This window comes from Cibotium barometz, chromosome 63, assembly GCF_041138505.1.
Source record: "Cibotium barometz isolate CiBa-2024 chromosome 63, ASM4113850v1, whole genome shotgun sequence".
NCBI lineage: Eukaryota > Viridiplantae > Streptophyta > Polypodiopsida > Cyatheales > Cibotiaceae > Cibotium > Cibotium barometz.
The window spans coordinates 1,561,800-1,588,018 of record NC_141108.1 but is presented as its reverse complement, the minus strand read 5'-3'; the positions used below and the strand labels follow the sequence as shown (position 1 = coordinate 1,588,018).

Sequence of the window (26,219 nt, the reverse complement as noted above, 5' to 3'; positions counted from 1 at the left end):
CAGGGCATTCAACGCCAGCTCACCTCCACCAACTCTCCCTCACAAAATGGAGTGGTCAAGTGCAAGAACTCCACCATTATGGATATGGCATGCTCCATGCTCATTGCAGCAGAGCTGCCTAAACACCTTTGGTCAGAATCGGTCAACACTGCAGTGTATCTTCTGAACCGGTGTCCTACAGTCGCTGTACCTCACAGGACTCCGTTTGAGACATTTTATGGCGAGAAACCTACTGTTTCCCATCTTCGTGTCTCTGGGTGTCGTGTTTACACACACTTCGAATGACATGAGGGGCAAGCCTGAGCCAAGGAGTGAGGTGCTCGTTTTTGTGGGCTACTCTTTTGAATCAAAGGCCTACAAAGTCTTATATCCAAGACCGAACAAAGTCTTCGTTTGTCGAGACATTGTCTTTGATGAGCGGGACTTATGTAGCATGCAAGAGGTTGATCGTTGTAACGCGCAACAAGGCCTTCTTTATACTCGTGAGTCTGTGCAATTCCAGTTAGAGAGTGGTTAGAGAAAAGAGAGAAAGCAGATAAGAGTCGACACAATATTGGGTCCCAATGTACCCACTAAAGGGCTATCCCATCAGTTCGTCAATTCTTGCAAGAGTAGGGCATTGAACGCCAGCTCACCTCCACCAACTCTCCCTCACAAAATGGAGTGGTCAAGCGCAAGAATTGTACCATTATGGATATGGCACGCTCCATGCTCGTTGCAGCAGAGCTACCTAAACACCTTTGGTTAGAATCGGTCAACACTGCAAGGTACCTTTTGAACCGATGTCCTACAATCGCTGTACCTCACAGGACTCCGTTTGAGACATTTTATGGCGAGAAACCTATTGTTTCCCATCTTCGTGTCTTTGGGTGTCGTGCTTACACACACTCCGAATGACACGAGGGGCAAGCTTGAGCCAAGCAGTGAGTTGCTCATTTTTGTGGGCTACTCTTTTGAATCAAAGGCCTACAAAGTCTTTGATCCAAGATCGAACAAAGTCTTCGTTTGTTGAGACATTGTCTTTGATGAGCGGGACTTATGTAGCATGCAAGAGGTTGGTTGTTGTAACGCGCAACAAGGCCTCCTTCTTTATACCCGTGAGTCTGTGCAATTCCACTTAGAGAGAGGTTAGAGAAGAGAGAGAAAGCATATAAGAGTCAACACAATATTGGGTCCCAATTCACCCACTGAACCACTCCCCCCCCCCCCCTCCCCCCCCTTTTTCAAGTAGGAGTATTTGCTTTTATTATTCTTTGGAGAACCTACAATGAGTGTGAATGATGACTGAGGACTGCCAGACACAAGGACGATGTAGACCAAATGCAGGCTGATCCAGATGCTTTCCAAGCTCCCTTGAATGACACTTCAATGACCACTATGCAATCCCAAAACTGAGGGATGCACATATGCTGGCTGTGTCACATGCACACCATTCAGGTGTACAGTGACATGGCATCATTTTAGCATCATTAGCATCATCAAGAGTCATCAGGTATTTTACTGGCATTTATGCAATTTTATAGGCATTTTACAGGCATTTATGGGGCAGCCGACAGCAGTTGTGGACATGGCATCTGGCCGACAGCACTTATGCTGGCCGACCAGCAGCATGCTTGCATATATATACAGGCGCCTCTCCATTCAGCAGGTCAAGTCCATCATTCAGCATTCAGCCTCAGTCCCTCAGCGTTTCTACTCCGAAAGGGCTGAGAACATCATCGCATATCAGTTCAGCAGTGTACAGCAGGGTGTTCTCCAACGCATCTCCTCCAGGAAGCTTTGGGAGCAGCATATTCAGCCAACGCATCAGCATACAGCATTCAGTCCAGCATATGCAGCAAACGCATCTATCTCCTCAGCGTTTCCCTCCCAGGAAACAGGAGAGCATCTGCGTTTCATCATCAGGACAGCAGTTCATTCATCATAGCAGTTCATTCAGCGTATAGGCAGCATATTCAGCAGTAAAGATCCATTTGGATCTCATTGTAACCGCATTCCTCATATAATATAGCTGCATTGCATTGACACATATTTGTCTATCTCTTAAACATCATTAAGTGCAGTTTAGTTAGACTAAGGTTGTGATTACAACGGTCTTAAGCTCTCACATGTCACATTGGTATCGGAGCGTTACAGGGTAACCAGCCTTAGAGCATGTTCAGTTCATCAGTCATTCAGTCAGACATCATTTTTATCGCTTCCGCACAGTTAAACCCAGTTCTCAAAATTTTGCAAGCCACCCTTAGGGATTTTCCCTTAGGTCTGCATCAGTAACCCATCCATCTGCATTCTTGCACAGCATATAGGGTTGCACATGGCTTGCATAACAGACATCTTAGCAGTCAGTCTTGCATACATGTTGCCCATGAACTCTCTGGGAAAGAATGACATCCATCGTCAAAGGAGGACATAAGTTTTGGACTTCAACTGGCAGCAGCAGGGGGTTTCTCTTCCACAGAAGACGGAAGTTTGCTCCAACATCGCCTCATGAGGTTCAGAGCTTCAGGAACGACGGAGATGGTAGGTGAAAGGTTTCCAGAGGCAAGGTGACTCAGGTATTTGCCATTCAGTTCCCGCAGTACATAGAGTCTTGGCTCGAAGGATTTCACTCCTGCAGCAGAAGACAGAAGGGGGCAGTGGTTCGGAGGAGAAGGATCACCAGAGTCGTCGAAGGTTGCCAGGTATACCACCCAGCAACAGTTTAGCAGCGGGGAATGTCACGTGCACACCATTCAGGTGTATAGTGACATGGCATCATTTTAGCATCATTAGCATCATCAGGAGTCATCAGGTATTTTACTGGCATTTATGCAATTTTATAGGCATTTTACAGGCATTTATGGGGCAGCCGACAGCAGTTGTGGACATGGCATCTGGCCGACAGCACTTATGCTGGCCGACCAGCAGCATGCTTGCATATATATACAGGCGCCTCTCCATTCAGCAGGTCAAGTCCATCATTCAGCATTCAGCCTCAGTCCCTCAGCGTTTCTACTCCAGAAGGGCTGAGAACATCATCGCATATCAGTTCAGCAGTGTACAGCAGGGTGTTCTCCAACGCATCTCCTCCAGGAAGCTTTGGGAGCAGCATATTCAGCCAACGCATCAGCATACAGCATTCAGTCCAGCATATGCAGCAAACGCATCTATCTCCTCAGCGTTTCCCTCCCAGGAAACAGGAGAGCATATGCGTTTCATCATCAGGACAGCAGTTCATTCATCATAGCAGTTCATTCAGCATATAGGCAGCATATTCAGCAGTATAGATCCATTTGGATCTCATTGTAACCGCATTCCTCATATAATATAGCTGCATTGCATTGACACATATTTGTCTATCTCTTAAACATCATTAAGTGCAGTTTAGTTAGACTAAGGTTGTGATTACTACGGTCATAAGCTCTCACATGTCACAGGCTGAATGCTGAAGATGCCCTTCGTGGAGACCTTGGGAATGCTGGAACTGCTTGGGACTGATGCTGATTTTGCTGAATACTTGAATGATGGAATTGGGAATGAAGCGCTTGCTTTTATATTGTGATATGCTGCTGGGGTCGGCCAGCATAAGGCTGTCGGCCAGTAGTATATGTACAAAAATAGCATTTGATGCTATAAAAATTGCTTGCGCATGAGATAAAAGGTTTTTACTGCTGCCGACTGTTGTCATGCAACCGACTGCCTGCTGAGTACAATATTATGCCGACTGCTGGCCGACCAATGCTTGGTAGGCACTGATGCTGGCCGACTGATGCTCAGGGGCCTTCAAGGCTGGCCGACTAGAGCATGGTGCCCCCTAATGCTGTTGGCTGGCCTCTTATGCTGTCTAGGGCAATGAACAGCCCTTGGACAGGCTCTTGAGGCCATGGGCTGGTCCATTGGCTAGCCCATAGGCAAAAAGATGCTTACTGATGCATACCTAATACTAAGGCTGACACTACATGCACTATTTGATAAATTCTCCAAGTGGGTTAAGAGGACTGACACATGTAGACTCTCTATGGCTGTGGAGACTGACCTTTGTAGCTCGTGCCTAACATGTCCTGGACTGGGGCTTACAATGGGGCCACGGCATACGACAAAATATTCCTAAAAGGGTAAATCCTACTGATCAATGGTGCACTGATATAGAGCCAGTGTGTCACATAGCACTCCAGTGCAGTGCAGGGTGCATGTGACAGCTTACTTCGCCTCTTGCTGCCTATACCACCCGATCTAGAATCTCCGACTATGCCACATGAACCCAATCAGTCGACTCTTACTCCTACACTTGAGGAGCCAGCCTTCTCTCGACAGCCACCCAGGGAACCTCTACCCCACTTGTACCAATAGATGATGTGGGATTCAGGCATGCTTCCCAGCGACACCCCCTTGGATGGTCCTCGTCGGTCCACGAGGCTCAATCCTCGTGCCTCATTTGCCTCTGTGTTTTCAGCAGACTGTGGCGCATGATGAGCCAACATCGTGTAAAGAGGCAATCAAACAGCCCGCCTGGAAACAGACTATGGAACAAGAACTTGAGAGCATTGACTGCAATGGCATGTGGTCCCTTGTGGATTGCCCTCGTCATAAGAAGGTCATTGGAACCAACTGGATATTCCACACCAAATACAAGGCCGATGGTACCTTGGACAAGTACAAAGCCCGGCTTGTAGTGCAAGGCTTTCGCCAAAAAGAAGGCATTGACTTCGTCGAGACCTTCGCACCTACAGCTCAAATGACAACCATCCGTCTCTTACTCAATTTGGTAGCACACCACAACGGACGTCAAGAGTGCCAGTCTACCATTTAGGATGGTGTGCTACCTAGTGTTGTATGTCGATATCTTATCATGTCTCGTTCAAATCAAGCCAAAGTGGTTGATATCATGGCACAACTGAGGCAAACGTTTGAGATGATTGATCTCGGTCTTCTCTCATATTTCCTTGGCATGGTGGTGGTCCAACATCCTGATGGTAGCTTTGTGTCACAACAAAAGTACTGTCTTCAACTCCTTACTTCCTATTTTCCTGATGGTGCTATCCCTGTGGCCACCCCACTAGATCCAACCATCAAACTTACAAAGGAAGCGGATTCATTGCCTCATGAAGAGTGAGCCTACCGCCAAGTGGTTGGGAAACTCATATGGCTAGACGTGACATTTCCTATTGCACATCCATCTTAAGTCAGTATTTCAATGCTTTGAAGGAGCCACATTGGAGTTTAGCGATGAGGGTTGTTCGCTATCTAGCGGGTGTCTATATGTGCGGACTTCAGTACAGTCGTACTCACTTAGATTTGGCCCTTTCTCTTGGTCTAGCAAGAACATTTTCACTTTACGAGGGAACAGGTTGAACTTGGTACCATCAGGCTCCAGTACATTCCTACGGCGGACAACCATGCCGACATTCTTACCAAGTGTGTCAATCGGCCTATCCTCAAGCGTCTTCGCGAGTGGATCGGCATCGGTCCTACACCATTACCCTTAGCATCTTGAGAGGGGCACCGTCCTCATTAGTTATCTATCATTGTTGTAAAGGGTGCATGAGTAAGTGAAAACCCTGTGAGGGCACTGCTCATGTGAAAACCCTATGCATAGCATTCACCATCTTGCATACCCTTTGCATCGCATTCTGTTTTTTGTGTTTGGGGCGCATGTGTGAATGAAAACCCATATGGGCATTCATGCATGTGAAAACCCCTTGCATTGTGGCATTGATCCAGTACAACCTCAACTCAAAAGACTCTACAAAAGACGAAGAGACGAATGAATGATCTGCACCCGTAACATGCCAAATACTTCATCATGTTCCTCTTCACCGACTTAGCCTTTTCTTCATCTTCTCTCATGGTCCCCTTTTGGCCTGAGAGGGGGTGTGTGACAACCAGGTCCAAAAGGGTGCGGCAAACAGCTCAAAAGGCCGCCCAGAAGGCCCTCATTTAAAGGTCTTACAAAAGCCTAAAAAGGCTCTTTATCAAGTCGGCCAGGCTGGCCGACAGGGCCGGTCAGCTGGGGGGGCCAGCACTGTATAAAGCGTACGCGCAGCCCCCTACTATTACACACATCATCGTCATCAACTTGCGTTCTGCAGCGGCCTGCTCCTGGCGGATCATCGCACATCACGGGTGCTCTACGTCCTGCGCAGCACACCACTGCAGCAGCCCGGCTCAACGCAGATCATCAATGGACACTCCAGCAGCAACTTTTCTGCCCACATCATCGAGCTTCATCATTAGTGTGGCCTGCTCCTTCACCATCCGGCATTCAGCAGCCGCACTCTACCCCACACATATACTGATTCAACATCAGCATTCTTGTAGACCCTGCTCAGCATCCATACAGCAGCAGCCCTGCATTCACAGTCTTTGACATCGACATCCTCATGAAGTGCCACCGTTGTCTTCGACGCGAGCCTTCGTCATCGACCGTGCTCTTTCTCCGACTTCGTCCTTGCTTCATCGCCAGTCTACTACTTAGAGTCACTTCATCAGTGCCTCATATAGAGGCCCTCTTGTCATAGTCACAGGGAATGGGCATTTTTAGACTCAAGAACGTTGGGGATGGCAGCATCTTCCCGTTCCCATTCCCGTCCCATGTCACTCTATAGTCACAGGGAATGGCCATTCTCAATCTTTTCCGTCCCCGTTCCCCGTCCCCATTTCGCGTCCCATGTGACTATGCCTCTTGTACTGGATTACATTCACCATTATACATATACTGATTCATCAATTTCATGCTGTGTTGATTTGTTCTGATCTTTTGCACATCTGGTCCTTCCATCCTTTTGCCCTCACACTGGCCTCTAGAGTTGACATGCTACTGGTTCTTGGCCATCCTCGAACTGGAGGAACTTCTTGCGGAGACTCATGATCAACGACTACATGGTTATATCTAGGAGAGGAGGTGTCCGTTTTCGTAATCAAGAGGTGCTTATGGCTAAAGTTCATGATTAGAAGATGCATGAAGATACCCCTTGCTCACCTGCATACTCTAGGCTCGTTTTCCTTGTGATTACTTCGTCTTATGTAGTTTTTCGTTTAATTGTTTTCATGTTATGTGCTTTTGTGTATTTTGAATGTTGTATATGGATGAACTACCATTGGCTCATAGACCCTCGTGGTCTTTTGTTGGACATTAATACAACTTTGTTCTCTGTTGCTCTGAAAGATTTGTGGATGATGTAGTGGGGTTTTTTATACATATAGACATTAGGCTGTAAGTCCACTTTCATTTCGCTACCTGTTTTGGGACCCTTTCCTCACACTATTATGTGGCTCTTGAGAATGTGGAATTCGGGGGAAGCTTGTTTTGCTATACAGATGCATTCCATTGTTTAGAAACGTCGATCATGGTGTATGCCTTCTAGTTCTGCATAGACTAGTAAGTTTCATGGGGTTGAGAGAATGGAGAGTGCTTTTCTGAAGCATTCTTTTTATCAGAACCTTGCAAAGGCATCATTGTTTGTAGCTGGAAAATCTGAAAAGTTTTGAATCTTTAGATGCATGCAGGTTGTATTGATTTTTTAGTTAGTGCCTTCTATGTATGTTAACTTGAATTCTTGTGTATAGGGTTTCACGTTCCCAGTCAAAACACATTTTTTGGAAGACATTTTGGAGTTTACAGGCTATAGGTTCACGGAGATTGATCAAGTTGACGATTACGGGCAAGAAAAAGTGTGGAAAATGCAAAAGATGATGCAAAGAAGTAGAAGAAACCCCCTTGTTAGCTTAGCTGAGGTAAGTGCCCAGATTAGATGGTGATGGCAGCAACATTGCTTCTTAAAAAAAACAGTAATATAAACAAAAATGAGGTGATTTTTACAACTATCTAAGGTGCTCTTAGGTAACTCGATCTATTAAAGCTCATATTTTTGTGTTTAATTGTAAGGATGCATTAGTAAGTGCAGACCTACGGGCTTACAGTGGTGCAACTCAATTCTCTTTATCACAATGGAATCCTGAGTGTCTTGGGTTCAAGCTCATTGAGGCTGTACTTTGCCATATTTGCGAGCATGAGAAAGAGGGGGCGATAGTGGTGTTTATGACAGGTTGGGAGGACATTAATGCCTTGAGGGATTGCTTAAAGCTGAACCCTATGTTGGGTAACCCAAACAAAGTCATGCTGCTACCATGCCATGGATCCATGACAAATGCAGATCAGGTAAAGGTTTCTGTTTCTTTTTTTCAAGTGGGTGTTGTAGGGGTGCTTTTCTCTAAGCTGTATTCCTTCTATTTGTGCAGAAGCTAATTTTTGAACATCCGCCCAACAAGATACGTAAGATTGTGCTTGCTACGAATTTGGCAGAAACTAGTATCACAATCAACGATGTTGTGTTTGTTGTGGATTGTGGAAAGGCAAAGGAGACTTCATATGATGCTTTAAACAACACACCATGCCTAACACCAACCTGGATATCAAAAGCTTCGGCTCGCCAAGTATGTAGGTTCATATGATTCCACTATCTAAATTTTTGGAGCTTAAGAGTGATAACGATGCCTATGTGTGCATGTGTGACGTTTAACTGCAACCAAGATAGCTGAAACTCAATGATAATTATCTGATCGTGGCTTATTCTTTGATATTGATAAGTTCTCTTTAGAACGTCTGTGGCAAGGGTGATATGCTCTGGGATTTCAATGGTAGGAGTGTATGGAGAGAATTTTGAGAAGATGGGCTGATACATCCCATACTAAACATTTTTGGCTGAAGAGATGGTCATAGGGGAGGATCAATACCTCTTTTATGTTTGGAACCACACTAAGAAGGTCTTTGACTCAGCACCAAGATCACAAGTTTTTGCTTGAAAAAAATCATACGTTTGACGCGAGAAACTGGAGAAAAGTTTGCAAAACAAGGTTCGTTCTCCATGCACAAAAGATGAGCCGCAGGCTGAGAATCGTCGCAACGGGCTGCCTTCAATCGGTTTTGTCACGTGCTGAGGACAAGTGGTCTAAGGCCTCCCCTTTTATGGGCAAAAAAAAGCACCTAAGTGCTTTTCGACTTTTTAAAATAACTAGGCCCCCTTTTTTAGCTGTGCATTAAAAACTGCCCTCTCCCTTGCGCTTTATAAAAAACTGCCCGTGCTTTTTTTATAATAAAAATAGCACAAGATTTTTCTTAAAAAAAGGCCTCCCTATAGATGGCTTAAGCCCACTGTTCTGCCTGTCTGCAGATCGTACAGCCTGCCATCTCTTTCTCTGTTCTCATGTCTGCTGCTCACTCCTGTCCACAAGGCTGCTTTTCTGCACATGCTTGCCATGTAGCCCTGTACGGCCTTTTCAGGCCCTGAACGGTCTGCTTCAGGGCTGCTGTGCGCCAATCTGTATCTGCACAGCCCCTTTGCGCACATGCTGCTGGTTGCCCAACCTGCGCACAGCTGCTGTGTGCGCCTTGTTTAGTGCACAGAACGCCTTGTCTGCCTGCATGCTGCCGGTACATGGCTGCCTGCAAGCAAAACCCACGTGTTTCCCCTGGCTACAGCTCCATAAAGAACATACATAAACCTGCTGCAACACTGACATACTAGAGGGAGTTTTCTTCCAAAACAGGGATTCCCTGGACAATTATCACCTACAAACATGCATATGAATCCCCCCTTTCTCCCCCTTCTTGAGTCCTATCCTGCCAGCAAAACTTAAAAAAGCATCCACTTCTTTGCAGATCAAACACAAATATGGTGACCGAGGATTGGGCGAGCTTGAAAAACACAAACGACACGCAAACCTTGCTTTTTCCCACCTAGCTTTGATACCAACTGTAAGGGACTCCTCCCAAGGATCACCTAATACACATGCATAATCAAGATTAGTACAAACAAAGAAGGGTGCAGGCAAGCTCACCCAACAATAGGTTTGCGTCCCTGCAAACCACCTCGGAGCCAGGTGTAGGCATATGCTCACTTATGGTAGTGCTATGTGTGAACAGGGCTTAACCAAGGGCACTTTTTCCCATGTGGTTTTTCCCCTTGGACATCAAGTGTGAAAGGACACTCTAACATATAATATTTTGTACTTCTATATTATATGGATGTGGCACACATGCAAGGGTTGACTTGCATTTTGTGGATACCACACTTTTGGCTCTCTCTCTCTCTCTCTCTCTCTCTCTCTCTCTCTCTCTCTCTCTCATTTCTGTGTGAGCTTCTCTATCGTGCACCTAACCCTAATGTGCAGGTTTGTGTGTGTGAGTGTGTGAGTCCAACACCCAACAATTGGTATCAGAGCTGGGAGCTGCCCCTGGAATTTTGGCCCTGGAAAATCTGCACAGCAGGCTCAGCGAGTTTCCGTCGGTTCTGTCTGTCGGTGGATTTCCGTCAACGGACCACCTTCCATCCGCCGGACTTGGCCGACTCTACCGCCTAGAACCGGCGGCACTAGTGGGGAGCCCACCACCGCCGCTCAGCCCGCTGGCGGCACCTCCCTCTCCAGCCGGCGGCGATAGTGCTGCCCGAAGTGCCTCCGCAGCCGCAGTTGTCCGCTGCCTCTGCTCCATTCCGTCCGCCGCTGGTAGCCGCCCCACCGTCGCTCCTCCCCTCCGGGTACCGTCGCTGCTTCGTTACAATCGCCGTCGCTCCTCCACGACTCCAGCCCGTAGCTGGTTCTGTAGCGTCGCTGGCGCACGATCTATTCAGAGGCCAGCCCAAGGGATCAAGAGACAGAAAGGAGGTTTTCGTAGTCGCCGCCTCTTCCATGACCAGAGTTGCGTGACATTTCTGCTCCGCCCATCTGTCATCTGCCCTTCTGGAAGTCCCCAGCCATCAGGGTTGTCTGCGATTTCCGGAACCTTGAGCTTGGTGGTAGACACCATACCTGCTGCTGCTGCTGCGATCCAAGCCCGCCTCAGTCCCCTGTTCGTGCCCCGCGCCTCCGTTTGCATATAGTCACACCAGCCAGCCCACGGTACCACCTGTACCTGGCAAGCTGACGCCAGGCCCACTCCGTACTGAAGCATCCACGCTCTAGCCTGCAGGTATTTTTATTTCAGAATAAACAAAAAAAAAAAGGTTGCAGGCATTCTGGTGCAGGTTCAGCAATCTCTTGGGATTTGCCAAAGGTTACCCTCTGCCATAAAAATTGCAGGTGGTGCCATTCAATTTGTTTGGTTTGGAATTTGGGGGTTTTCAAAATTGAGGTCAAAATCAGCAAATTGAACCTCTTTCAGCTGCAGAAATTCGGGGCTTTTGTGAAAATTGGCCAATTAAATGCACATTGAAGCGATTGGAGTGCATAAAAATTGGGGATTTTCAGATTGGAGCATGTAATTGGGCATTACAACTGTGATTTGTCGCGTATGTATACACATTGTGTGTAATTGGACAATTTGGTGCAGGTTTACACTTGCTTTGGTTTGCAGGCATACATTTGCACAGGACATTTGGTTGCCTGGCAGTGCACATTGGTGCTTGGTTTGCTTGCAGGTATATTTTGTTGACATGGCACAGAATGCTACAGATGTATTTGGTGTGCTCACCCAGGAGGACAAGTTGAATGGATCTAACTACTCCCTCTGGAGTTTCATGATCCGTAATTTGCTGGTAGCCAAAGGGCTTTGGGGCATCGTGTGTGGTGATGACACACGCCCACTTACCATACAACCAGCCACGCCTCAAAGGGGAGGTGCTCAAAGAGCTCCTCCTGATGTAGAACCTGCTCCCACACAAGAGCAGAAGAGATGGGACTCTAGAGATGCACGGGCCATGTCATTGATAGCCCTTTCAGTGAAAAGGACTATTATTCCGCACATTCGTTCTTGCAAGACATCGAAGCTTGCATGGGACACATTGGAAGCAATGTATCAGGTACGCAACGAGGCAAGAGTTGCCTACTTGAAGAGGCAATTGGATCTTCTTTCTATGGATGAGGGTGACTCCATGGCAGATCATCTCACCAAAGTGAAAGATTTGCAGGAACAATTGCTCAACATTGATGAGGTTATCCGAGACAGACAGATGGTCACCAACACTCTTCATTCTTTACCGCCTTCCTACTTGGGCTTTCACACCTCTCTCAACCTCTCAATGAGAGGAGGTGGTGATCCCGTCACTTTTGAAGAGCTCGTGGATTTACTCTTGCAGGAAGAGCAAACAAGAGCAAACTTATCAAGCAACCTTGGTGGAGACAAGGCATATACAGCCAAGGATAAGGGTAAAGCAAAGAGCTTTAAGCATGGGGGACAATAGTCTAGCAAGGCTGGTCATGGACAGCCCTCTTCTGGTGGTGAAAAGTCTGACAAAAAGCCCAAATGAAGGGCAAATGTCACTACTGCCATAAGCCTGGACACTACATCAGTGAATGTAGGAAGCGGATAAAAGAGAAAAGGAAAGAAGCAGGCAATGCACTAGCAGACTCTTCTGATGACAAAGCATAGCAATCAGCTAATGTAATCCAGGAAGAGTACACTTTTTTGGTCACATGCACTAGTGGCACACCAAGTGCTTCAGACACTGATATGTCTTGCATTGCATCTGACAGACAGAATGCATCATGGTATTTTGATAGTGGTGCTTTGAGCCACATCACTTCATGCAAAGATGTTTTTCAGCACTTGGTTTATACTTCAAAAGGCCGCACTGTATCATGTGCAGATCATACCACATATCCAGTAAAGGGAATTGGCAATGTCATACTTATTGCAGCCAATGGTGCCAATATTTGTATGAAAAATGTATTGTATGTTCCAGGGATAAAGAAAAATCTGCTCTCCGTCTTAGCCATAACGACCAAGGTTTAAAGGTTGAATTTGGAGACGGGAAGTGTTTGGTAAAAGACCCACCAAGGGTTATGAAATAGTCACTTCTGGAACACGATACGAAGGCTTGTATAAGCTGGACAGCTATGACAAGCGTACTTATGATGCAAATACAGTGGCTGCCCACACTTCTGCTATGCATGATGCAGAGCTATGGCATGCTCGTTTTGGGCATGTAAATTTTCAGAGTTTGATGCTTTTGCAGAAGCATCATATGGTTGATAATATGCCGCCTCTTGAGTCTCCACCAAGACATGTATGTGAGGGGTGTATTTTGGGAAAGATGCAACGAAAACCATTCCCCAAAGATGGAGCTGTTAGAGCTGAAAGTAAATTACAGCTCATACATAGTGATGTATGTGGTCCAATGCGGACACCATCAAGGGCACTTTTTCCCATGTGGTTTTTCCCCTTGGACATCAAGTGTGAAAGGACACTCTAACATATAATATTTTGTACTTCTATATTATATGGATGTGGCACACATGCAAGGGTTGACTTGCATTTTGTGGATACCACACTTTTGGCTCTCTCTCTCTCTCTCTTGTTTCTGTGTGAGCTTCTCTATCCTGCACCTAACCCTAATGTGCAGGTTTGTGTGTGTGAGTGTGTGAGTCCAACACCCAACACCAGGGGCTAAGGTTCCACTCCCACAAGTCCATGCTTGTAAGCCTTGGCATCCCATTTCTCCACTGCCTTCCCACAGGGACCCTCGGCAAGACTATCCGTGATCCGCCATGTCCATGGTAGGAGTAAGCCAGTTGGTCTAGGTCCAGATCACACTGAATCTGCCTGCTTTTCCTGATCCGAGGACTCCCCAAACCTTGCTGGATTAGTCCCTAACCACAAGGGTTAGCATTAGGTATGTAACAAAGCCCTATGTACCACATGAGATAGTTTGGCTGAGCTTAGGTGGCATTGCTAGTCCTTGATGCGCTCTTTCAAAGGATTACACACATCTCCCATTCATACACATTGGATAGATGGCATTTGAGTCTTCCAGACAGCTTATATAGGAGGGCTAGAGCATGACTTGGTATACAGGTTGTCAACTGGTTTGACATGCATAACCTTGAGATGGACGCCCCAAACCCCCCCCCCCCCACCCCCCCCCTCCGCCCGCCGCTCTCCTCCTCCTCTCCCTTTTGAATACAAATCTGGAGTCCTTGTTCTTGGATGTGTTTCGGCAAGAGATCAACCGCATCATGCTTGGACCTGACCTGGCTTCACACGAGTTGGACATGGGTCACCCCACCAGAGCTACACTACCAACAGGAAAAACACTTCTTGTGCAACCAACAGATACACATGTACGACCAAGAAACGGCACACCAGTACCGCCTCTTTGTGCCCTCATCGCCTGGTTCGCTTCCCTGCCGGACCCGCCCCCTCCCCTCCATATCTTCTCTGTATCATCTAACAGCACACAGTCCCTTCAGAGATCTCGACACTACCACCCCTCAAGGTCCCATCTTTCCTCTTGTCACTGGTCAGCTGCAGATCGGGGAGATACTTACAGTGTCACAGAGCAGCATCTCCTTTTGTTATGGATATTACCTCCCTTTATGATGTCATCGAGGATGACAAACGATTTCTGATGATACATGAGGGAGGGTTTTTATGCGGATTCTATTGTACACACAGGGTCAACATAGTACGCTCGCCATGTTTTACTTTCACGGTTAGTTTCTTTTTCTGTGTTGTTGACATCATGGATTGTATGTAACATCTTTTCGTCTCAGACCTTCACGTCTTTTGTAGATGTTAATGTAATTTTTCTTTCCTTCTTTCTCTTTGTGTACCTTCCATCTGCAAGTATATGTGGCTTGTTATAAATTTGGTATGGTAGAATTGGTTGTCCCTTCTTATCAATTCCTTCAGTAAGTTTATATGTTCCTCTGAAGCTCTCTTGTTTTTATTTTCCTGGTCCAAAGGATAAACATGCTCTGGTATGAGTTTACCTATTTCCAGCATCCTCTTTCTGTTACGAGGGATAATTAGGCAAGAATTTGATTGGAACACTAAGGGTGGATTCTGATTATGCTAGTTACTGATGAATGAAAGAGAAAAAGTGGGAAAGAGAGGGGTGGGGGTTTTGGGGGGGGGGGGGGGGGGAGGGGGGTGGGTGGCGCGTCATTTCAGATATTTAAGAAAATTGTGGTATATGATTGAAATGTAAGGTATTTTGTAAAGCTAAGAAAATTTTGTTTGCTCAATCATGAGAGTCATGAGCCTAAATATATTCATTGATGATAAAATTATCTTTTGTATCTGTTGCAGCGGAGAGGGCGGGCTGGTCGGGTTCAGCCTGGTGAGTGCTACCATCTATATCCCAGGGTGGTGTATGAAGCATTTGCAGAATATCAGGAGCCAGAGCTGCTACGGACCCCTTTGCATTCTCTCTGTCTGCAAATCAAAAGCTTGAAGTTGGGAACCATTGGAGATTTTCTAGCTAAAGCCATGCAGCCACCGGATCCGCTTTCAGTTAGTATAAGACTCTAAAAGCTGCATTTTGCTTTGAAGGGTTTTGCGATGTATCATGCCTATGATATGACCATGTTGCTATCTGCTGCAGGTCCGCAATTCCGTGCAACTTCTTAAAACAATCGGAGCTTTAGATGACACAGAAGAGCTTACTAATCTTGGTTAGTTTTGGACAACCTTCTATGAGAATCCAATAGCCAGAAAAGCATTGAGTGATGGGCTTGCAAAGTTGTATGCATCCTGTGTTTGCTCTATGCCTGGAAAGCCAACATCTATGATCAGTAAACATCTCTGTTGCTGAGGGTCAAGCTGAACTAGCAATAATTTGCATCAAGGTTTAACTGATATCAATCCTCTCTAGAGGTAAGAGTCTGTGACAGAAAAGGGAGAGAAAAGAGGGGGGGGGGTGGGAGGTGGGTCGTCCTCCATGGTGGCTGGCCCCTTGGGGAGGGAGGTGACAGCATGATGGGGGAGGATGGAAGGGCCACATTAAGGGCCTGTGGCACCATTTTGATCCCATCCGTTCGTGGATAAGAGGGGTGCTGGGTTCTATATGTAATCTTGAAAAAACGATTATCTTAGCGTGGGTAAAATGACGCGCTAAATTGATTAAACACTTAAACTTTCAAACAATCATGCACACAAAATCAGCAGTGTCCCAATGGCAAGGATGATGCACCCTGCCTGGGCCCAGCAATAAAAAGAAAAGTAGAATAGTGTAGCATCACCATTTTGTCCACTTTCAAGTGTACCTATGATGTAAACTTGACTGGCAGATTACCATTTTGTCGTGTAACTCTGCCTTTTTTTTCCAGGAATTCACCTTGCAAATCTTCCGGTGGATCCAAGGATAGGAAAAATGCTGATTATGGGTGCAATATTTTCGTGCCTTGACCCAGTGCTGACGATTGCAGCAGGCCTCACTGTGAGAGATCCCTTCATGCTACCTGTGGACAAGAAGGCAGTAAGTGAAGTCTACCTGAGGGGAAAAAGAAAATTTCTATGTCGACACATTTCTAATTAGGCCCAATGCAGGTTGCAGAAACGGCAAGACTCAAGTACGGTAGAGGTGATTGCAGTGATCATATCGCCCTTGTGCGTGCTTATGATGGGTGGAAGGAAGCCATGGATGCTGGAAATGCAATCGATTACTGTTGGAAGAATTTTCTTTCCTTTTCAACACTGCAGGTCATGCATTCTCTTCGTAGACAGTTTGAGGCCTTGCTTAGGCAGGCAGGCTTTGTAGATCCAGTTCGTGATTACTCTAACCAATACAGCAAGGATGTTGATCTTCTTAAAGGGATCATATGTGCTGGTTTGTTTCCAGGGATATCTTCAGTTTGGGTAAGTTTTGTTTTTGATTTCCTCTTGTTTTTGGACCCTGTTGTATAAGTATGGCACACCTGTGGTAGGTCTAATCTCCATCACTTTCTGATGCGTAGACTATGGAGAACACCACAAAGTACAAAACGGTGGAGGATGGCTTGGTACTACTTCATCAAGTAAGGTCCATTGCTCAAAATTAGAAAAGATCTGGCTTGTTTGTATCCTGGTTATATTTTGATAGTAGCATGTAACAAAAGCTAACAAAACTCAAATAAATAGAAAAGGGGCAGCTATGTAGGAAAGTTCTATGTGCAGATATGGAGATGCTGAACTTGTAGCTGATACAGATGCTTGAGGCACCACTAGAGTCTGTGCAGGGAGCCAACAGTACCTCTCAGGTTTAACCATAGATCCACTGTTCATATGCCTCTGTGATGTGAGTATGTGGATCTGGTACAAAGCCAAATATAGTGATACAGATCCATTAGAGCGTGCACAGGGAGCAAACAGTACCTTTCAGGTTTAACCATAGATCCACCGCTCATATGCCTCTGTGATGTGAGTATGTGGAATCTGGTACAAAGCCAAATATAGTTGATACAGATCCATTAGAGCGTGTGCAGGGAGCCACCAGTACCTTTCAGGTTTAATGCTCACTCTGTATACCTGTGTGGTCAGCCGATCTCCCATGCAGTGGCTGCATCTCTGCTCATGAGTAGGTGGTATATATCCCAGTACTGTGCCTCCTCATATGCACGCCTCTTACGGCGTGTGAGGGTCCTCATCTGTCGGCTCGCCTGTCTCTGTGTAATGGTCCCCAATGTTCTCTGGGCACGGAGGTGTCTATATAGCTCTTAAAACTCATCATCATACCACTGATTCTGGGGCATGCTCCTAGATCTATCTGTGTGTGCAATGTGTGTATGATGGGGGAAGCTGCGGGTGGCGGCCGTATGTAGTAAAGATGACAGCTGGGTGGTGAGTGTGTCTAGAGGTGACAGGGGATCCATCTGGAATAGCCCGTCATATACATGATGCTCATATATGTCTGCCAAGTCATGGGTGAAGTAGAAAGTTGTATGCGATGCCTGTGTGGGCTGTGTGGGTGCTGGTGTGGAGCTCGCTAGTGACAGTAAGAGGTACGTGTGATCCGCACCAATAGGACAGGGGGGATGGTGAAAGGTGTCACTGCCTGTGTGGTCTCCATGGACCCCATGATGTAGTCCACTGTGCTATACCCCCCCCCCCCCCTCTCGGATCGTGGAAAGCATGTCATTGCTCCTAAATCCTGCCACTGTGTCATCCCGTTATAAATTACGAGATGGTGTCGCGCTCCCAGCTCAAGTAAGTGATGACCATGTCTGGTGTTATCCGGCCCCATGTCCTCTGACACCCTGCAAGCTCCCGTGTGTGTGCATCACCTCGGGGTGCTCGAAATCATAAATGTTGCATTGTTGGTTTTGTGTCCGTGCATTGAAGTCCCCCATAAGAAGGACTTCCCCCAGGTTGGAGTAGTGTATGATCTCATCTGAAAGGGCTGCATATGGTGACTCTCCCAATGGCCCTGTGTCCTCCTCCTCCCCTCTACTCTCCTCCTTTGCTGTCATGGCATATCTCGATCCTCTAGGAGAGAAGTAGCATAGAGCAATGTATTACACCCTGTCTGCTGAGAGCTGCAGTCTAATCCACATGTATCTAGCCTCCTGGTCACGTGCTACCACTTGTAGGTGCTCCTGTAGCTCTCGATTGAAGAGTACCGCTATACCGGCAGATCCTCTCGATGTGCTCTGCCGTGTGGTCCCCCTGTATGTAAACTCCCACTGATAGCCCTCTACTTTGGGTAGCCCCCTCTCTGGGCTTTGGTGCGTCTCTATAAGTAGTATGATGTCCCGTCCCTCCATGACCTCCTCCATCCTCCCAGGATGTGTCCAAAGTGCTCCACTGCAGTTCCAAACTGCTATTGGTATCCGTGAATCTGGATCCTCCATAGCCGATGTCCCATAGGCCGCCTGGCGCTAATCAGCGGCCTTGCCATCGATGATGACACGGCCATCGCGATAGAATGCTCTCTTGCCCTCTTTCTGGGCTTGTAGGACTCTCGGCATGCATGTTTTCCTGTGTCATATCTGCATCCTTGTAAGGTCGTCATCCAAATAGATGGGATCTCCGTGTAATCCTCGTAGAATCACCCTCTTCCTCATGAAGGTGACCCTCTCCGTCTCTCTTGCAAACTGTAGGATGAGGGCTCGCTTGCGTGTTGAGTCTTTCCTGGCGCTCCATGCTTTGGTGAGGGAGAGAGGGTCCTCTTCCGTGTAGCCGAGCTTCATGCTTCAGTGAAGGAGAGAGAGAGAGAGAGAGAGAGAGAGAGAGAGAGCCACTAGTGTTGTTTTAATTGCATAAGATAGCATAGTTACCACGGAACGGGAACGTTCCGGGAACGTCGGATGCTAGAACGGGAGCGGGAACGGGAACGGGAGCGGATCGGGAACGTCGCGGAACGCCACGTCATATGACATGTCAGCATATGACACAAAAAAATGTAACTTTTTGTATACGGATAGCCAAATATGCTTCCTAATATTTGCTCCCCCAAGACATGAACATACATTTCTGCAAGCAAAACAAACGTTCCGCCCAAAAAAAATAAAAAAAATAAAAAAAAAAAATATATATATATATATATATATATATATATATATATATATATATATATATATATTTTGCGGAACGTTCCGGCGTTCCGGGAACGTGCCTTCGCCCGGAACGGCGTTCCGGCGTTCCGGGAAGGCGGAACGACGTTCCGTGGTAACTATGTAAGATAGGTCATTGTTGATCAATTAGTCTCATTCTACTGCAGAGTTCTGTGCTATCCAAGATGAGGGCTCGCTTGCGTGTTGAGTCTTTCCTGGCTCTCCATGCTTTGGTGAAGGAGAGAGGGTCCTCTTCCGTGTAGCCGAGCTTCATGCTTTGGTGAAGGAGAGAGAGAGAGAGAGAGAGAGAGAGAGAGAGAGAGAGAGAGCGCCACTAGTGTTGTTTTAATTGCATAAGATAGGTCATTGTTGATCAATTAGTCTCATTCTACTGCAGAGTTCTGTGCTATCCAAGATGGAGAAAATCCCATATCCATGGCTAGCTTTCAATGAGAAAATGAAAAGCGGTAACATCCTCTTACGAGATGCAACTGGAATATCAGACTCCATGCTGCTTCTATTTGGTGGTAAATTGTATCTGAGTGAGAAGGTAAGGTCAAGCCTTTTATATGCATTGATTTCACCAGCCAATTAAGTATCTATGCTTTTTGTCATCAATGCCTTATATCAAGGAGACTGTTGCAATTGATTTTTTGGAAGTTCTTTGTTGTGTTTCTATTGTTGTAAGTTTTTCAATTAATATGCTCTATCAACTTGTGGTGAAGCCAGGTTGGTTATTTGCACATGCAAGAAGGGTGGCTGGAGTTCGCAATGCATGCTCCCATGGCAGAAACTATCTTGACCTTGAGGAGGGAGCTTGATGACCTCATTTATCGAAAGGTTTTCTTTTCTTTACGCTTCCTTTGCTTTGTGGTGATTCTTCTACAGTGAACCATGACCTCATTTATCGAAAGGTTTTCTTTTCTTTAGGCTTCCTTTGCTTTGTGGTGACTCTTCTACAGTGAACCGTGAGTCGTAGTTGACCAATGTGTGTGTGCGCACGCGCACGAGTGCATGTGTGTGAAGGAAAGAAAAAAGATGTTATTAATGTCTACGAAAGACCCAAAGGGTTTATGAGACCGAAAAGATGTCACATGTGAATCATGAGTAAACTGGATGTCAAGACAACATGAAAAATGAAAAACTAGGTGTTGGAAGAAAAATATAGGGCCAACGTACTACGTAGGCCGTTAAGTGTATACAATATAGCGGGCAGCAGGGGGGAGAGAAAGAAAGGAAGATATATGAAGCGTCTACTAAAGACCCAATGGGCCTATGAGACCAAAGTGATACAATAATGTACCTGGCATAACTCATCATGGAACGGAAAATAAAATAGAAGCAAAACAAAGCTATCTCACTGGGGTGATACAAAACTGTCCGTGGAATTTCGTCATGGAATACCAGGAACATGGAACATGAGAGAGAGAGAGAGAGAGAGAGAGAGAGAGAGAGAGAAGAAAGAAAGATATATTAACGTCTACGAGAGGCCAAAGTCGGCCTATGGGACAAAAAATAATACAACTGTGTTCTTCCGGTCATCGGAAGAAAAGAAAGAAAAGAAAAAGTGTGCATGTGTCTGGATACAACCATGAATCATCATGGATTGGTGGAGCCCATATACAAACAATATAAGGGGGGGTGGGGATGTGGATGGAGTGCTAACGCAAGATGCATCTCTATATGCTGAAGGGGTAGTACAAGCATGCTATGCAGATCTATGTCTAACTCCATCCAGTGCCATAAGAGGGATATAAGATATCATACATCGCCGATGCTGAGGCTGTGAATGGCGTGAACATGTACCCTGAGTCTGAATGAAAGCGAGCTAGCCTCTCCTGTGTCTCCATCTGGTGTCTCATTCGGATAGCTGTGCTATCTCTCGGTGACGGAGTCGGGGTGCTCTATGTCCAGTCTGTCTAGGTCTCCTCCTGGCTCTCAATTCCTCTGCTCTCTGTGCGGTCACCCCACGTGGTACATCAGCTAGCACTGGCATAGCTCTCTGGAAGAAATTTGTGAGCTGGGACTGTCTCCCACCCCTAGTGGGAGCGGGTGTCTGGAGGAGTCTCTCTCGAGAACTATGAAGCTCTAGTAGTAGTCTGCCAAGCTGTCGTTGGTCCGAGGCCTCCATCAACTGATGTAGTGAAGAGTGCTCCTCAAACAATCCTGCATATCTATCTTTGACCCCCTGGTGGGCTCTACATCTACATACAAAGTGATCCTCAGTCTCCACCTCCTCGCGGCACAATCTGCATATCCGCTCAGCTCTGGGAACCGGTGGTGCAGCAAACTCAGCTCGAACAATGTCGTGCAGGACGGATGGTTTGCTGCGTATCATCCTCGAGAGCATCGAGATCTGTGGTCTCTCCAGCTGTACCCATGTGGTGCCCAAACGCATACATCAAGGCTGGTGTCACTAATGTATCAAAGAGCCACCCCTGCGTGCGGGGTTCCTGAAAATGTGCCTGATGACACTGACGCTCAAGGCCAGCAAGAGCTGCATACCCCTGGGTCACTCTGTCTCTCGGACTGCCTGAGCCATGGAGAAGCGTCCAGCTGAGCTAGTAAATGTGATGCCAAGGTAAACATAAGAGCTCACCACCTCGACCCGCCCAATGTGAGAGTAGTGTGGCTCCTGACTACGGGTGAAGTGTGGAAGATCATAACCTTGGTTTTCCCAAGGTTCACTGTGAGCCCCTGCTGTGCGCAGAAGTCATCAAGAGCCACAAGGTGTCTTTGAAGCCCAACCTGCGTGTCGGATACCAAGACGATGTCATCAGCATAAAGCATAACATGGACAGTAATACCTGATAGCTCAACCCCAGAGCCTCCTCACTGTGTGATGTAATCGACCACCTCATCAATATAGAGCCCAAAGAGCGTGGGGGAGAGCGGGCACCCCTGCTTCACACCAATGGTGCTAGCAACTGTGTCGGACAAGCCTCCTGGGCATCGGACTCTCCCAAAGACCTGCTCATATAGCCTGTATATGCCCCACATCATGTCTGAAGGTATGCCTAGTGTCTGTAGTCGCTGAAAGAGGCGCTCTCTGGGCACAGTATCAAATGCCTTGCGAAAATCCACAAAGCAACAATAGAGCCGTTGCCTCCGTGCCTTGGCCTGATCAATCAGGCACCTCAATGTAAAAATGTGGTCGATGGTCGAGAAGGCTCGACGGAAGCCTGCCTGGCCTGCTGCTCTCAATCCCCCAACCTCTGCATGAGTGCTCAGCTCTGCCTCCAAAACTGCCCCGTATAGTTTGGCCAATATAATGATGGTCCTGTAGTTCCCGGGGTCTAGTACATCTCCCGCTTTATGGATCGGCACAATAGTGTGCATCATCCACTCAGCCGGAAACCCCTCTGACAGAGCTCTGTTGAAGAGATGAGCAAGAAATGGTGCCAATGTATCAATAGCATAGATGAGATGCTCTCCCTGTAATCCTGTATGATCTGTCGCCCGTCCATGTTGGAGTCGGCATATGGCCCTCCTAACCATAGGTGGGGTGAAGAAGGTGGAGACTGTGGAGCATGGCTCTGTGGGCTGTGGTATAGGGGGCTGTGCAGGCACATCATAAAGTCTCTCTGCACATGTGTGCTAGGTCTGAGGATCGGCAATAGGTGTGGGAGGACGGGGCTCTCTGAGTCTCCTCCAAGCAGCAGCAGCATCTCTCATGAGCATGTGATGTGTGTCCCAGTACTGAGCCTCCTCATAAGCTCGCCGCTTACGGCGGGTGAGAGTATGCATCCTTCTGCCTGCCTGCCTCTGGGTGATCTCCCCGCGAGCCCTCTGCACTCGGAGACTGCGGTAAAGGTTTCTGCACTCATCATCATACCATCGGTTCTGGGGTATGCTCCCAGATGTAGGTGGCCGTCCTGTGTGTATGTGGTATGGGAAACTCCTCGTGGCTGCGGAGTGCAGTACATGTGAGAGCTGGGAGGTGAGCATGGCTATGGGTGCCGATGGATCTAAGGCAAATAGCTGATCATGAACATGATAGTCGTACACCTCGGCTAGGTCCTGAGTGAAGTGAAAAATAGTGCGTGGTGGCTGTATGATGGGTGGGTGGGTCTCCAGTAAGCTCGTGAAAGTGAGGGATAGGTATGTATGATCCGCCCCAATGGGGCATGGTGGTACGGTGAAGTGAGACACCATATCTGCTGCCTCCCGGGATCCCATCACATAATCCACTGTACTACTGCCGCCTCCCACTGGAAAGCAAGTCAACCCACCTGAATCTGGCCACTGAGTCATCCCGTTATAAATAACGAGATGGTGTTGGGCCCCAAGCTCCAGCAAATGTTGCCCATATCCAGTGCTGTCAGCTCCTCCATCAGCGGAGATCCGAGTGGTCCCTGTATCCTCTGTGGCTAGCGGCTCTAGTCTCAAGGGATCCTCAAAGTCATAGATCTCGCACTGTCTGCTCTGAGTCCGTGCATTGAAGTCCCCCATCAAGAAGACTTCTCCCAGTGTCGAATAGTGTAAGATCTCCTCAGATAAGACAAAGTATGGAGACTCACTAGCCTCTCCTCCACCCGGCTCCTCGGTGGTGGCAAACCGCGACCCCTTCGGAGGAAAGTAGCAAAGGGCGATATAAATCCATCTGGTCTCCGAGAGGTGTAAGCTAATCCACATGTATCTCGCCTCCGAGTCTCGTGCTACGACTCGAACATGCTCATGTAACCCATGTCTGAAAAGCACTGCTATACCTCCTGAACCTTGGGAGGTGGCCTGTCTCATCCCCTGTCGGTGAGCTGACTCCCACTGATAACCCTCAACCCATGGTAAGCCCCTCTTCGGGCTCTCTTGTGTCTCTGTCATCAAGATGATATCCCGGCCCTTCATCACCTCCTCAAGTCTCCCTGGATGTGTCCATAGGACTCCATTACAGTTCCAGATGACACATTCCTCCCGTGGACGGATCTCTCCAATGGCACAATGTATCCCATGTGATAGGTGTACATCCATGTATGCCGGGCGGGTGATAAAACCATCCAGTGAGAGGTGCAAAAAATGGCTCTTGTAATGAGCCATTTTCGTGCCTAAGGGCTTAAGGGGACTAGTCCATGTCCTCTCTGTGCCCACTCTGACGATATCCATCCCAGTCATGCGGTTCTGCTCTGAGCGGGAGAGATCCAAAAATGGACAATCCAAGCTGTACTGAAAGGGTGGGAGTACCTCTATCCGCAAACCATGTAGGTCAAACCATGATCTCATCTAAGCATACCGGCAATGAGTATCTCCATCCTCTGCCAACTGTATGGATGAGGTCAATGCCAATCGGTAGTACCTCTGTTGAGGGAGCTCCCATAGCCGCTGTAGAAAGGTAATTGCCTGGAATAGGGCCTTGGTCACTACTGGTGTGGCACCCAACTCAGCCTGAACAATCTCACACTCGGTGGATGCATGCCCTTAAAAGGGCTTTCATACTAACCACTTCTGCCTTAGAGAGAGAGAGAGAGAGAGAGAGAGAGAGAGAGAGAGAGAGAGAGAAAGATATATTAACGTCTACGAGAGGCCAAAGCCGGCCTATGAGACAAAAAATAATACAACTATGTTCTTCCAGTCATCGGAAGAAAAGAAAGAAAAGTGTGCATGTGTCTGGATACAACCATGAATCATCATGGATCGGTGGAGTCCATATACAAACAATATAAAGGGGGGTGGGGATGTGGATGGAGTGCTAACGCAAGATGCATCTCTATATGCTGAAGGGGTAGTACAAGCATGCTATGCAGATCTATGTCTAACTCCATCCAGTGCCATAAGAGGGATATAAGATATCATACATCGCCGATGCTGAGGCTATGAATGGCGTGAACATGTACCCTGAGTCTGAATGAAAGCGAGCTAGCCTCTCCTGTGTCTCCATCTGGTGTCTCATTCGGATAGCTGCTATCTCTCCGTGACGGAGATTAAGCGTCTACTAAAGACCCAATGGGCCTATGAGACCAAAGTGATACAATAATGTCCATGGCATATCTCATCATGGAATGGAAAATAAAATAGAAAGAAAACATAAAGAGAGAGAGAGAGAGAGAGAGAGGCTGGGGTGCTAGTGCTGAAGAAATCTGTCAGGATCCTTTGTCTAGGTACATCATGGCTCGGTCTCCTGCGTAACAGCCCAAAACTTTCTCGGAAGAGGCAGTGATATCTCCCTCGAATCTCATAATAGACTGTACATCGGCAAATGTAGTGCTCCTCTGATGCACATATCGCCCTGTCTCAATCCGCAGCTGGTGTGATGAGGTCCAGATCTGTCCAATGGCACAACGTATCCCATGTGATAGGATGTCACCATTTGGTCCATCTCCATTTCTGGAGCCACTTCTATGGGACTGTTAGAGCGGCTAGATTTGTGGCATGTTCACATGGGGCCAGGCCAGTGTCCCATGTGAAAGGGCCAGTTTTATGGTATCACATGGACGGGAGCCAGATCAGTGCCACCCGTGTGCGACCAATGCTTTGTCACATGGACGGCAACCAGTTTCGTGTCACCCGTGTGTGATTTGCTTCGTGCTGTATGGACGGGAGCCTGTTGGTGCCACCCGTGTATGGCCAGGATGGTGTCTTACCTATGGGACTGTCACTCCATAGGAAGACAAGGACATATTTATTTATATTTGTCGCGCCAATTTTGTGCCCGACAGGAACCTCTTGTACAAGTTTCATGAAAGGGAGATTTCGTCCATTGTTTGTGCACATGCATTTATGCCTGCATGCATAAATTTGTTTTTGCATGACTTATTTGTGTGTCTGCCTATTATGTCGTGCCAGTATACTAGACGGGGACGCCCCTAGTGTACCGTGGAATGTTGTTTACTGACTTGGTGGTGTGGTGTGTGAACACGTGGTAAGTATTATTATATTTCCCTTTTCAAAATGTAAAAATCTGTAAGTCATAGCCAACCTTAATATTTATAAGGCAATATGTTCACACACATTTAAAAGAAGGGCCGGACATTTTCTAGTGTGGGTGCCCATAGTATTAAATG

The 26,219-nt window shown here is 47.1% G+C and overlaps 1 protein-coding gene across 4 annotated transcripts in view; it reads left to right on the top strand.

Moving 5' to 3' along the window:
* The window catches only part of LOC147603557 (DExH-box ATP-dependent RNA helicase DExH3-like), a 57,942-nt gene that overhangs the window by 17,405 nt on the left and 14,318 nt on the right, over positions 1–26,219 (top strand). For 3 of the 4 annotated variants that reach the window (XM_086796253.1, XM_086796252.1, XM_086796254.1), the window contains exons 9-18: positions 7,546–7,713; positions 7,865–8,137; positions 8,218–8,412; positions 15,005–15,208; positions 15,300–15,369; positions 16,024–16,172; positions 16,244–16,552; positions 16,651–16,710; positions 19,622–19,774; positions 19,954–20,064. In XM_086796253.1, the coding sequence (XP_086652379.1) occupies positions 7,546–7,713; positions 7,865–8,137; positions 8,218–8,412; positions 15,005–15,208; positions 15,300–15,369; positions 16,024–16,172; positions 16,244–16,552; positions 16,651–16,710; positions 19,622–19,774; positions 19,954–20,064 (1,692 nt within the window). Of the gene's footprint in view, positions 1–7,545; positions 7,714–7,864; positions 8,138–8,217; positions 8,413–15,004; positions 15,209–15,299; positions 15,370–16,023; positions 16,173–16,243; positions 16,553–16,650; positions 16,711–19,621; positions 19,775–19,953; positions 20,139–26,219 lie in introns of all 4 variants that reach the window. The other variant, XM_086796255.1, reaches the window with a different exon arrangement.